We start from the raw sequence: 14,425 nt of genomic DNA on the forward strand, positions 1-14,425 counted from the left end.
ACGGAAACATAACCTCGCTGGCACAGTACATCACAAATCGTTATTATTCCAGAGTTTATTGAAAAAAAAAGTCAGCAGCTCCACAGGTGAGCCGCTCACCACAGAGATCAGCTGCCAATCCTCATCACTCTTTATCAGATCCCTTATCTGCCTTTTTTCAGTTTCGTGGAAATTCTGTGTTGTAACTCCTCCTGTCCCTGCTCATCACATCATGTGGATGCACCCAGGGGCGCTGCATGTTCACAGTGTTTCAGGTAACAACACACACATACAGACACACAGACACACACCAAACCTTTCTAGGGCAGGGCGAAAACACAATCTGCTTGGGGAAGGTTATGACACACAGGACTCAGACTTCGTAACAAGGTACATGCCATTTTTATTGAAGAGTTGGTCGATAAACTGTCACAGCAGTAGCAATGCCTCTTGCAGGGTTCTGTACAGTGTTGGGTTGGGTAAGATCGGACTGGGTACACTTGCAGTAATTGTTTATGAGGGATATAAAATATACTTAAAAAAGCAACATTGTTCAGAACATTTCGCAGGACAAACCTCAAAGTGGCAATGCAGAGAGTGGTATATAATGCCCAGTTAAAGTAGAGCAAAAGTTTCGAACACATGTACGCCCCCTCCCTTGTCCTTGAAACTGTAAGGCAGTATGTTTCAATTGCAACGTAGAACTTAGGCTTTTCATCAGGTTACTGATTTTCTCTTGGTTCAACAAAATTTACAACTTCAAATAGCATTAAATGAAAAAATATCCAAACCAAAATGTGGTTTGTGTTAATTTTCTTGCATCATTATTTATTGTGACAGGATGGAAACAAAGCAACAGTCAACGTTTAAATATTGAACAGTAGAAGATTGTAGAACAATAAGAGGAGCCGGTGGATGGTGGTGGGAGGCAGCACCCTGTGGAAACAGGTCGTGACGAATGCAAACTCGTTAACCTTCAGCCTTTGTATTTCAACCCCCGGTTTTACTCCAGCTTGAGCAGCTCCACATCGAATATAAGCGTGGCGTTGGGGGGGATGACTCCGGGGTGGCCTGTCGTGCCGTAAGCCATATCTGGTGTGCAAGTGATTTTAGCCCTCTGCCCCAGGCTCATCTGGAGGACAGGAGGAAAAAATGAAAACATAACTGACTTTTCTTTAAAAAACATCAACCCAGGATCCTCCTCAACCTCTGTTTGTCCTCAGGCTGAGCCATAGTCTTATCAGCAGGATTAATAACTGAAATCACCTCTGTGAGTGAGCAGGACCTCAACAAACTGGTGACTTTCATGTTTTAGACCAATCACAACACTTTTTTGTTTACTTCACATTTTAGCTAGCAAAGGAAAAATATGGTAATACATAATTTCATACTTTCGAGGAAACGTATTCTTATATACAGTTGCATCGTTGTAAAATACATATCTAATTTTATAACAGCTGTTAGCAAAGACAACAGGGTCAGCAACGCTTGTTATTAATTATCGATGTTGCGCTCTTCACTGGTAGAGTTGTGTGGACTCCAGGCGTATCCTTAGCAGAGTGGATGCGTTTTCAGTCTGGATGTATCCTTGTCTGAGAGCAGCTGTGTAGTTTGTGCACCTTCACAGCAATGTGACAGAAGCAGGGGACTTGAACACAACTCCACAGAAAACTACTTCCGATCTTTTTTACTGCATTATAAGTAATGCGACGAATATAAGAATTTCGGCCAAATGAGTGGTACTGTCTCTTCGAACATCACAGACATACATGAAAAAGTGAACTTAACAGCTGTAACTGCTGTTAAAAAGAAATAAATGCTTCACCATATTATGTAGCAAGGGAAAGCTCCTTTCCCCTCTCACCTGTGCTACTCCTTCCTCCCAGCCCTTAATGACCTCAGTGCGTCCAATCTTGAACTTAAAGGGTTTGTTCCTGTCTCGAGAGGAGTCAAACTTCTTTCCGTTCTGCAGCATACCTGCGGAAAAAAAGAGACAAATACAAAATTCAGAGAATGGAGAAGCATTCGGTAAATTAAATGCATTTTTCTTGTTATGTGTTGCAAACACAAACACTACACTAATGGTTTAATGTAAAGTCTATGGTGGTTTTTCTTCATATCACTTGTCCTTATGAAATGTTACTCATTGTTCACATGCAGTACAGTGTGATACTTTATCAATTCACACCCCTTCCTTCAGTGACTAATGTTTTGGAACAACTTATTTTAAGGTTAACAGAATACAAATGCGGCGCTGGCTCCAGCCTGGGGAATTATTTTGGCCAGGGTTTCTTATCAGGATCTTGGGTCTGTTTCAATTATCCAAATGTACAAAGGAAATGTGAATCAGGAGGCAATGGCCTGGTTCAGTGGATTATTTTTAAAGTTAACTAGGCCACTGCTCGCATGTATCTAGATCACAGAGAGAAAAGGGTAACAAAGGCAGACCAGCGCAGGACTGTGCTCCTTCAGAACGCTGACCAGCTATTCAGGCGTGATAACAACACTGGGGCCATTAAACGCTACTAAAGGCACAGAATCATGGCCCCACTTCATTAGTGGTTTTAACATGCCCATCTGAAGCCATGCTCTGAGAATTTTCAACAGCCAAGACACTACTTCACAGTGACGAAGACCTCACAGCAGCTTATACTCAGCTAGTACTACTACTACTTCAGCTTACTAGCCTACTACTCCCAAAGGCCCCTTTTTCACAGGTCAAAAAACCCACTAACACTCTCTAACATCTGTCTTTTTTCGTCTGCAAAGGGAATGGATTCAATCGGTATTCGCTTCTGGGTTAAGTGACTCAGCAGAAGACACAGGTTTTAATCGGCTCCAGCTCTGATTGGCAGTGATGGCAACAAGGCACCCGGGTGAACGTGCTAGTTTAGCAGGACAGCAGAGCAAACTCCTATACTGGCAATGGAAAAGGAGTAAATCACTTTTTTCACCAGGTTTACTTGCTTTCAAAACACTGCATATACTCATCAAGTGAGTAAATTGGTGTAAATTTTAGTTTAATTATTATCTTTTTTCTTGTTAACCTGTTTGTCTGTTTCTGTTTTCTCATTGTAGTGATGGTCTTTCAGTGGTTGTTGTACATTTGTGTGTGCTAATGTGTAAAAGCACTTTAAATATAAATTTAAGAAAACCTTCCATTTCAGCCACAGGATAAAAGATTGCTAAATTATAACTTTAAAATATTATATATATATATACATACATACATACATAGTAGGTCATTAATAATTGTCTGCATTATACTTGGCTTTCTGGGGAAAATATGCATGTCTTCCATAATTAAAATTCTGTATACTGGGATTGAAGCATACATTTCTCTCATTTACAAGGTGAATGATCAGTTTTTTAAACCCTAGTTCAGCCAAATATTCCACAACATCTACTGTCAGTTTGGAGGTTGCCCTGTTAGCGCCTGTTGATTTATTGTTCTCTGTAGTAATATAAGTGTGAATACTTGGCATTTAAAGTTGCATGTTAACTGAAGTTTAGTCATAGTGTCTGGCTCATCTAGTCACATGAATGTTGGTATACTGTACTCCTTCTCCACTTTCACCCCCCCCTCTAAACTTAGTAGGTCCATCATTTCCAAGAATCACAGTAGGCCAGATATCAGTGGGCTGGGCCTGCATTGACCACAGAGTCATCAAGTACACAGCACCATGGCGACAACCACCTGCTACAGAGCATTCAAGCTTTACAGACGCAAAAACCTTCCAGCATCAACTGCAGAAAAGCAGGTTCTGGCTGCAGTGTCTGAAAGCTGCAAGGAGACTCTGATTGGCAATGATCACGAGTGGGAAGTCAGTGAGGGATCATATGCTTGGCATTGCACTAATGAGCCCCACTGGCTGGGTTGGGGTGTCTGCTGAGAGGCTGCTGACGTATGAGAGATTGTACACCAACGCACTCTACGTGCTTTTGGAGGTGGACACCCACTGGGGCAACTGCTCAAAAGCAGTTAGAGGAAAAAATAGAAACCATAGGGGGAAAAGTATTGTTCTAAAGACCCATATTTATCTACTACATACTGCCTTAACTTTTTTTGCAACACAAAGAAAGCTAAATGTTTCACTCCTGGCAGTCAGTCTTTATCTTACAGGAAAGAAAAGATATCAAAAAGCGCTCGTAAAAACCCCACTGCTGCGTTATCACAAAGCAGGACCCTTCCCTTCCTGAGGCTGGCTCCCAAAATCTCTCTCTCCTCATGAGAGGCTTTCTCTCAGTAGTGCTCAGGCCACATTTTGCTGCAAAAGCTGTAGTGGTCAGGGGTGGGGTTATTTTTACTCAGCATACTGTATCCTGTCTCACCCCCTGTCTAGGACGCCAGCCAGCACAACAACCCCAACCCCCCACCGCTTGGCCCAAGTCTGGATGAAATGAGATGCGTGTAAAGCTATCTGTCTACGACAGAGTTGTAGGAGTGTCCACCGCATTTCACAGCTGCGAGCCTGCAGGTCTCAATGGGGAAGAATTAAAACTTGCCTGTGTATTGTATTTTCAGCAGAGAACAATGAATAACAATAAATAGCAAAATTGTTGCAGGGGCACGTTGTTCCTCGGGCAAGTCAATTCAGAACAGGGTATGAGGTGTCTGGTTCTTCAGCAGACCAGCTGGGCTTGCTGAATTATTATTCATGTGCTCAAAAGTCACTATCACAGTTTGCCTCATATTCCTGTCCTGTCTTTTCTGCAGGAAGATATCCTGCCTGCTAAAACCTGTGAAATGCACACAGACAATTCAATACAAGGTGTTCCCTCCTTGAATAAGAATGATACAATTAGGTCTACATTAAATGTATATCCATTATGCACTCACTCGTGTGATTCAAGATATGTCTTGTCCTTGTTTAGAAGCTGCATGTCAACAATTTCTTTTTAAGTTCACACTCTCGGGACTGAATGCTTCCCATGGCATTCAGGAGCAACATTCTCCCTTGCATGTGAAGTTCGGCATCTCCTGACACACAACCTGGTGTTTCAGTCCGTCTATTTTTGTACGTCACACTCCCAAGAGCCATTAGGGCTCGACTTCAGCACGTTTCACGGTAAAGTCTGGAGCTCAAACATGGTAAGGAATGACATCCACATTTAGGCATGACGTCACATCAAGTAACGCCGGTTGCTCCTAAAGGTGCAGACTGGACTGTTGATCACAGCTTAGTGTCAGACTTTATCAATCAGGAAAACCCACAAGGTTCAGTACTTTTCTGCATATTGACTGATATCAAGTCTGCTTTCACTTTTGTGAAAGCCGGAAACAGAGAAATAAGCTTGTGGTTGCAGGTTTCCTGACTCAGCCTGGTTCACAAACCCTGACTCTTCTTGAAATCTGTCATCTGCATCCAAATCAGGCTATTCACTATTAGCTTTTCAACCGTTTTAGAAAAAGATAATATGTGCAGGAGTGATAGCAAGGCTAGATAGATGATTCACACCCTTTTCTTAGTGTAAAATAACTAAGTAAAACCAAACCTATTGGAAAAATAAGCACTTGGATGTACAGTGTGATGAGAACTACCTAAAATAACCATGTTTACGTGGATTTTGACTTTTTGGTTTGGTCAATGTCCCATCCAATAACATGGAGGAGGCAATGGCTGTGGATACAGTCAGCATTCACTACCGGGTCAAATGGATTTTGTCAAATGATAGTTACGTGACACTCGGGTGAACATGCTAATTTCTTTTTAGCGGGCTTGTCTGTGTTTTAAAAAACCTGCACATACCCCCTAATTTTGGTTTCAGATGTATAATACTGCAACCAGTAATCGATCGAGACACTTTGGCTTCACTTTTGGGGAGCCATCATTTCATCCGTCTTTAAATACAGTCTTTGGAAAGACAGAGTGGCTTTATGAATCATTTCATCCTACCACTCTCATGGCACCACGGCTCCTACCTGCCTTGTGGCAAGTGACCGCTCTGCTAATTTGGGCGACCGCAACTCTCATCAGAGTCAGAGGCGGGTCACGCACATATCTGTCTGTGTGCTCTGGTATGTGTGTGTCTGCATGTTTAAAATCCCAAAGGTGAAATTGTGGTTCAAAAAAGGGCACAGCAGTTAGGAGGGGGTTGTGTAAGAGTGTTTATGTGATAGTGAGGTTCTTTAATATTAAATGCTGCAAACAAAGCAGTCTTAAATCCCAGTTAGTACTGGGAGGTCACACTCTCAATAACCCTGGTGTTTATCTTTGCAATCTTAAAAAATGATATCAGTGCAGTGTGCACAGCCAGACGGATGACTTGAACAGGCTTATATGCTAAATCAACAGCTAACCTCCATTACCAGTGCTATCCCTTTAGTAGGTCTTGAACTAATCTTGTCTTTGTGCTTCTAAATAAAACAAATGTGGGTTAGTCTCTACTGCAGCGCACTGACCTGATGATTAAATAATCCTCAGTAGTTTAACTTTGATACAAATTCCTGGATTGCTGATCCACATTATCTCTGTTCAAGGAGAATAACTACAATAAAAAAATATTCAATCCAAGATTCCATGATCATTTTTGCATTTTGCATAATCCCCACAAAAAAACATTGCAAGGGGAAAAGTTCATATTCTCCTCATACATTCCACTTGCAGTTATCAAAGAGCTATAATGTCTTATAAAGTAAAACTATTTTGACATAATGTTGACAGTGTGACCTGTTTATATGTAGAAGTATAATTTAATTTGAAGCAAATCCTCACTTTATATCCAAGGTCTGATTTTCACATGGGGGAGAGCAATACTCTGAAATACCATGACATTTTTATTCTGTCTCCCCACTGCAAACTCATTTCCCCTACTGATGCAATAACGTATTTGTTTCCCTTATTGTGTTCGGTTGGAAAAGGTCTTTGCTTTGGCTTAACTCTGTATTTCGCGTGCCACCACTGCCAAAATACCAGGAGCTTATGAGTAAATCCTGTCAGTCCAAAAAAAAACAAATACAGAGAAAAGGGGGAATTTTAATGAATTAGAGAATAAAAAAAGACTGTTTCAAAAGTAGAGTTCACTTTGAACACTGATGGAGGTCATTAACAGGCTCTGGCAAATTCTGAAGTTATCAGATATTGTAGTTGGGAGACTGCAGAGATTCAAGGGTGTGCAGAAAACACCAGCAGATGATGTGATCATGACAACAGAGAACAGGGAATAAGTGCAGTGGGGTGATGTGGAGACTACAAATCATCTGCTTTTATTAATTCACTAATCAAAATACTGGTAGAAACAGGACAATCTGTCTGCCCGGCAAAGACAAAGCCTCACTCTACAACATGAGGAGCTCAACAGAGAAGCTTCACGTACACGAGATGCATCATTTCCAATTATAGCATAATTTGTTACTGCTGTAGCTGATCTCTGCAAAGACCAGGCCAGAAGGCGAAATCTGATTATTTTTTCCACTGTCCCTAAAAACAAGTTCAACAAGACAACATTTGTTATCCAGTGAAGCATTATAAATATAACCATATACTCGCTAGTCAAACAGAGAAGCAATTCTTATGTACTTCTAACAAGTCAATGAAGCCTAAAAAAATCAATGGACCCACTCCAAGTACTTCCATCAGGCACAAGTAAAGGCTGCATACACGCACACAATAAAACAATACTCAGACAATGCCAAGAAGTATGCAATAACATTTACAGCTGTGTAATAACCCTGTGATACGCAGACAGACTGATGACATGTGAACTGGGTTTTGTTTACTTTCTGTCTGACCTAGTTGTCTGGTCTCCCAACCCAGGGGCACAGAACAACCCCAATTTATTTCCCCAAACGTCTCAGTGTCTCACTGCCACATCTCAAAATAGGCCAATCTGACAAGAGGGAAAGAGGAAAACGAAGGCATGTGTGTGCATGCGTGTGTGTGTGCACATTATTACATAAAAGCATGGTGCAAAAAACACAACGAGACACCCAAATATGCTGTGATTACTGTTATCTGGGTGTGGCTGTGGCGACACCACGCATTTGACTGTGTGAGTGTCACACAGGTGCATACATGTCTGACAGGCTGTGTATACTCAGTGAGAGTCGACAAATTTCCTCTGTCAACAAGGGGACAGGAAAAGATCTGGTTTCACGGCTGCAAAAAAAGAAAAGATTCAGTTACCTATGTAATGAACAACACATGTCTGGCCCTTCTTCGGAAAGGTTCTTCCTGTAAAGAGAGAGAACAAGTGTCACAGTGTGATTCACCTCAGAGGCTGTCAGCGTAATCGTCTACAGAACAATGACAGGGGTAAGTCTGGTGATGTGTTTCCTGCAGGAATGCCTGCAGACATACTGATGTCAGATATGAGTCTGTTTGTAACAACCTTCTGCTGAAACTTTGGCCAGGAGGTGATTGACTTTCACAAGCCTCCTATTTATAAAGATTCTGAGATAACTCTCAATTTAAAGAAACTTACAGAATAAGCTTTAACATCTCATTCATTTAAGAGTCAGTAAATATGGAGTTTTTGAGAAAGACAGCATCCTGGCGTCAGAGATGCTGATACACACTGTAGAAATGTGTCCTTTAAAGACTTCTAATTATATCCCGAATTCTACTATTAGTTCATAGCCACCTCTTGAGTTAACTAAGTTACCTCATACACAACTGAATTGGATGTTTTTTTCATCAATTGGTTTTGAATCTTACAAAATCTCAACGACATTCCGGGGGAAGTACCGAGCCCGGACACCACCACCGACGCTACCCCCGCATTGAAGCGCACACAAGCGGATGAAAACAACTCACCATCACCGGGAGATATCGTCTCGACCTCCACTCCCATGTTTGTGCTTTCCTCGAGGATTAGCTCTAACACATACAACCTAAAATAAGAATTCAGCGGCGACAAGTCGGGCTGTACCGGTGGGAATCATGCACTCACCGACCACCGCCAACCCGGAGCTGCAGCCGACCGCGACACAGCTAAGATGTTTCCCAGTGAGCGAGCGGCGGCGGCGGCGAGATCTTCGACTGCGGCGCGTACGTTCGTCTCCGTCCGCCTCCTCGGAGTCTGGCGCCGCACAGCGGATGTAGTCCTTCAACAGTTAGCTTTGTGCTAATTTAATTAAAGTCCACTCGTTAGGGATATTATTCAAGACAGAAAATATTCTAACTATTTTAATCCTCTTCGGAATACATTTTAATTGTGTTTGTATCTGCCGCACATGCGTAGGGACCTCTTGTGGGTGAATTGTGAAAGTGTATTTAAACTACATATCCCATAATGCAAATGCGCTGCTGGTTAGTTTTGCTTCCGGGTCGAATGGAGTAAACGTTGTGGACAGATTTGGGTAAAACGTGGATTAATGGACGTGAAACTCGCTTTTTACGATTTATCCGGAGTCCACATGAGATGCGTCTTGTTTTTTAAGGTACGTGAATAATAAATATACACGTCCATGTTGATTTGTACGCTCATTTTTAGCTAGCATGCTACACACACGAATAAATAAACTTCAGACTGTTTGAACTAGTGTGATTCCTCCTGTGTCAATGAATGAAACAGCCCTGCTCATAATGGACATCATTTAACTCCATGTTCGTAGACGTAGTGGAAAGTGTTGAACAAGAAGGTCAGCTCGGCTGTGTCATAAAGAAGTTTAAATAAAGTGAATTTGAATCAAGTAAAATAGGTGAATATTAAAAAAAAGCTGACAGAATACCAACATTATTACACATCTTAATCTTAAATCAATTTCTTTGTCTCATTGGCATTTCACATTTGATGAGGGAGGGAACAAATCCCATTTGGATAAAAGGATGATCAGATTTCTCCAAAGTTATGATCCAACCAGAGGAGTGACAGCAGTGAGACACTCCTGCTCCACTCATATGTTGTTAATGCTCTGAGGTCCCAACAGGACCCGTGTGTGCTGTTAAGGTCATCCGGGCATAAGCAGCTATAAGTGTTCGTCACAACGGCCTTAGCTCAGGCAGAGGGGATTAAGGCATGTACTTGGAAGGAGACAGGAGAGAGGGCTCGGCTATTCTTAATCTGCATAGGTAGCAATAGCTACTCTTGTGCAGCACCTATTCAGATCAGATCCCGGTCTCTCATCATTGTTACCTTCTGAGTTTCGTTTTGTTTTTTCTCATTGTAACACGTGTCTTCATACCTGCCAGGATGGATCTTGGTAAGGCAAAGCTGCTTAGGACAGGTCTCAACACCCTGTACCAAGCCATTCACCCCGTGCATGGGATAGCATGGACGGACGGCAAGCAGGTCTGCCTGACTGCTCTCTTCTTCATCAACGGCGAGGTGAAGTTCGGGGACACCAACGTGATTGGACAGTTTGAGCACGTCTTCGGGCTCTTCTGGGGCCCGCTGTGCTGCTCCGACTCCCCAGCCCTGCTGGCTGTTCAGCACAAGAAGCATGTCACCGTGTGGCAGCTCCAGCTCAGTGCCCTTGAGCAGAACAAGCTGCTGTGCACTCAAACCTGTGAGATGAGCGAGCCTTTCCCCTTGCTCTCACAGGGCTGTGTGTGGCATCCTAAACTGGACATTCTGGCTGTGCTGACCAAGAGGGACGCGTCTGTGCTATTTTCTGTCAGGGTGGACAACAGGAGAATCAAGGCCGACATCAAAGGTAGTGGACTCATCCACTGTGCATGCTGGACTAAGGATGGTACACGCCTGGTGGTGTCAATCGGCAGTGCTCTGCACTCTTACATCTGGAACGACATCCAGAAGAGTCTGGTGGCCTGCTCTTTCTGCCCAATCTTCGATGTGGGAGGCTACATATGTGCCATCGAGTCCACAGCTGAGGCACAAGTCGCTGTGGCCACAGAGCTACCTCTGGACAAAATCTGTGGCTTAAATGCAGGCATGGCATTCGATATGCCGCCAGAGCCAGGGTCTCCGCAAAGCCCACACGCCGTGAGATCAGATGACGACAGCCTCCTGGACTCGAGAAGGAGATCCTTTGATTCTGAGCGGTCCTACATCCCCAGCTCAGGCCCTCTGGACCTCACCCACCTCCTGTCAAGGCACCGTCGCTCTGACCCCAGCCCGCTCATCCACCTGCGACGCAGAGACACTTTGACAGGCTCTGGACAGGACTCCTCACACCTCATCCTGGTCACATATGAGCGCAAAGTCACTACCACCCGCAAGGTCAGCATCCCTGGGATTCTGGTCCCAGACATCTTTGCTTTTGATCCGCGTGGTTCCACAGTTGCGGTGGCTTCCAACACCTGCAACATGGTGCTTGTGTACTGCATCACAGCTTCTGCAATGCCGAACATTCAGCAGATCTCGCTGCAGACGAATGAGAGGCCTAAAGGAGTCTGCTTCCTCAGTGACAAGATGCTGCTGTTGATGGTGGGAAGGCAGAAGTCCAACGACCCTGCATTCCTCCCATCTTCTAACACAGATAAATACATTCTCCGTCTAGTAGCCAAAGAGTTGATGCTCAATGGAGAGACTCCAATTACACCACCCCCATCCACTCACAACGAGTCTCCTGCTAATTTCTGCACTGGGATTAGGAGACACTCTGAGAACTCTAAGGACGACAGGGAGCGCACAGGGATAAAGGACTTGGTGTTGCCTGGAGGGGGAGTATTTCGATCACCAGGGAACAGGCGGAAGCTGGTAGAGGAAGTAAGGAGCAACGAGCCCAGCCCCGTCACCAGCTCCGTAGACTTCTCTGATCGAGCATCAGACAGAGCCCTCTCCAGTGCCTCCTCCATCACCGTGGAGAACTTCGACATGGACCACGTCAACCGCATGACCAACCTGGCAGTGGCGAGCCAGGCCAGCAGGGACTCCAGCCGGGCCAGCTCTCCTCGCTTTGAGCTGTCGGACAAGCTCCATGCCGAGCAGACGCTGCCCATGCCTGAGAAGACACCGGGCCCTGCCAAGGAGCGTGCATTGGAGCAGCTCGCCCACAACATGGAGAGGCTTTTTACTCGGTTTGCAGACGTACAGCAGTGCTTGACAGATATCAGAGATTACTCCCAGAATGGAAAGAAGGCCCTGACCGTCTACCCGAATGCCTCTGAACCCCCCTACGTCAATGTCACATGTCAGGTACAGCTTTACTTGCTCAATTTTTACCTGTGAAACTGCCTATTGTAGATTGTGCATTGTTGCACCTAGCTTGCTTTCTTTGACTGATTCCCTCTACCATATGTGCACATGCAGAAGCAGTTATCAGAAAATGTGTTCATTGATGAGCGGAGGCCAGTGCTGCTGTGTGATGGGAGGCTTTGTCTGCGGGCCCTCCAAGACCTCTTCAACCTAACCATAGTGGAGATGATGTATGGTACGTACAGCCTCACTTTTTCACCACCATATTTTAAAATTGACATCACTTTCAGGATTGCGTTGCTGTCAGTTTGATGCCATGCAATTTTTCAAACTGCCTTGTTGTCATGAAGCAGTATCGAAGCTGCCTCTTTAAAATCGTGCGCTCCCTGTAGGATTAAGCATGCTGCCACAGAGAGTGTACGAGGTTGATAAATTAAATCCACTTAGAGGAAACTCCTGGTAGGTCTCTGAGGAAGGGCCCCCCCCCCCCCCCCCCCCCGTGAGCAAGCTTGTGTGACGGGCTTTCCCACTGAACTCACCTGGAAGTCACCACACAGTAGATTATATAAATCAAACTCTCTACTTATGAGATGTTTTTACGTCACATTGACTCAAATCATTTTTACTGTTATAGAACCTGTTCTGTTAACATGTGAAATCTATAATTGGAAGTGATTAAAAGCCTAGGTCAGATTATAAGGTTTTAAACGAAAGCAGCTTACTACATTTTAATGTGCATGGTGTTTTGTCCTGACTGGCTGTCTCCTACAGAGACACAGCAGCATGTCATCCAAATATTTTAAATAAGAATTGTTACATAAAGACGGATGACATGACTTGTCCCCAAGAGTGAAGCCAAAGCGTCTCGATCAACCCTGGTGGCCGACTGCAGTATAGCTCCAAGGTAGTGGATGGGAGGTGGGCCAAATTACCAGTCAAAGAACGTGTTAGAACATTTTCTCAAAGACGGTTTGTCATTTTAGGTAGTTTTATCACACTGATGTGTTTGGAGATATCCTTTAAATGCTAAACTCCCACAATGCAACACAATAGTGTCCCTCAATAGATTTTTACTGCCTCCTTAAGATAAGACAAAAGTTAAGCCTGATCATCTGGATCTCCCCCTGGTGGCTGAATGCAGCTTATGTCATAAACCCTACCTCTTACATGTTGGTAGATGGGACATGGAGCAAAGTAAAAAGTCAAACTACACTTCAATAATAGTTTCAGCCTTTTAGCCAGTTCTTATCACACTGTTTACATTTTTTCTCGAGTTAAATAACTTCTTTGATGCTATAAAACAGGGTGAAATGTCATGATTGACTGCTGAGACGGATTGTATTATTGGTAATTCAATACCGTGACTCCTGCAATTGCTACTGCTTGCTGCTGCAGGAAGCCTCAAGCCTCTGTACGCTGGGCACACCCAGTCTGGGATTCTGAGCCAATAGTCTTTGTTCTCTTCTTTCTCCAGGTCCACTGTGGATTGTGCTTGTGGCAGACGCAGACGGCTTTGTGCCCCTGACATTCAAGCCTAAAGAGGAGCTCACAGTGCGGAACGGGAAGCGAAAAACGAACCTGCGGACTCCCGGGAGTCCGGAGACCTCTTGCCCATCCAGTCCAGCCCCCTGCCAAAACCCTAGCATATCCACAGAGGGCTTGCCGTAGTTAGTGTCTCTTACTTCAGTTCATGGACTTGTACGAACATATTCCCATTGTTTAAATATCATTGGCTCGATCCAAAACCGCAGTGCGAACGGAGCACACGAATATGCAAAAACTGTTGTGCAGAGTTGTATGTCAAATTTATTTTTGTATATGAAAACAAAAGTGATATGAAAAGGGCTGCCTGTTGAGATTTGATGTTTACATGTCACTGCTTTGAAATGAAACTAGTCTGAGCACTGAGCCATGTTTTTTTTTAAAGTAGTGCTGTTATTGAAGCAGGACACCTACTGTGCTGTGATGGCTCCTCACAAACAGCTTTGAGTGCTGTATGTTTTAGAGATGATAAAGATATTCTGACACAAGAACCGAGATAGGCTATCGTATGATGTAAATGTTTTGTTTTGTATTTTACTGGAGGACTGCAGATACCCATATACATCATATCCATTCTAAAACAAAGTGTATAAATATGCAGAGTTTCTGATTCTGGATTAGCACTTTGATCCTGAATATGTTTTAATATAATTTATCAACCCTCTCTGAGGTGTTAGGCTCATAAAACATGCTCATGAGATTTTCTTCTTCGTTTTTGTTGTCACAGTAACTCAGCTGACCACTAGAGGGGGCAATACTCAACACATTTCATAGCTGTGCAGTCTCGTCATGGAAAACAAAATAATACAGAGAAAATGTATTTTGTTATTAGCCTTGTAAATTTAAAATTTGTATAACTTGT

General features: G+C 43.6%; 2 protein-coding genes across 4 annotated transcripts; one reads left to right on the top strand and one right to left on the bottom strand.

Moving 5' to 3' along the window:
• Positions 1–365: 365 nt before the first annotated feature.
• On the bottom strand, positions 366–9,156 carry fkbp1b (FKBP prolyl isomerase 1B). Its single transcript, XM_020107010.2, has 4 exons — positions 8,736–9,156; positions 8,106–8,153; positions 1,844–1,956; positions 366–1,111 (listed from the first exon to the last, which is right to left on the bottom strand). Exons 1-4 carry the CDS (start codon positions 8,770–8,772, stop codon positions 983–985), a joined length of 327 nt encoding a protein of 108 aa, XP_019962569.1. The 5' UTR covers positions 8,773–9,156; the 3' UTR covers positions 366–982.
• Positions 8,119–14,424, top strand: wdcp (WD repeat and coiled coil containing). Of its 3 annotated transcripts, none has more exons than XM_069514795.1 (4): positions 8,119–8,234; positions 10,113–12,021; positions 12,136–12,256; positions 13,496–14,424. In XM_069514795.1, exons 2-4 carry the CDS (start codon positions 10,114–10,116, stop codon positions 13,687–13,689), a joined length of 2,223 nt encoding a protein of 740 aa, XP_069370896.1. In that variant the 5' UTR covers positions 8,119–8,234; position 10,113; the 3' UTR covers positions 13,690–14,424. The 3 variants fall into 3 exon arrangements, with proteins under 3 accessions (XP_069370896.1, XP_019962568.1, XP_069370895.1); XM_020107009.2 differs by lacking the exon at positions 8,119–8,234 and adding an exon at positions 9,226–9,361; XM_069514794.1 differs by lacking the exon at positions 8,119–8,234 and having other exon boundaries at positions 9,975–12,021.
• Position 14,425: the final 1 nt, after the last annotated feature.

This window comes from Paralichthys olivaceus, chromosome 19 (genome assembly GCF_024713975.1).
Source record: "Paralichthys olivaceus isolate ysfri-2021 chromosome 19, ASM2471397v2, whole genome shotgun sequence".
NCBI classification, from domain to species: Eukaryota; Metazoa; Chordata; class Actinopteri; order Pleuronectiformes; family Paralichthyidae; genus Paralichthys; species Paralichthys olivaceus.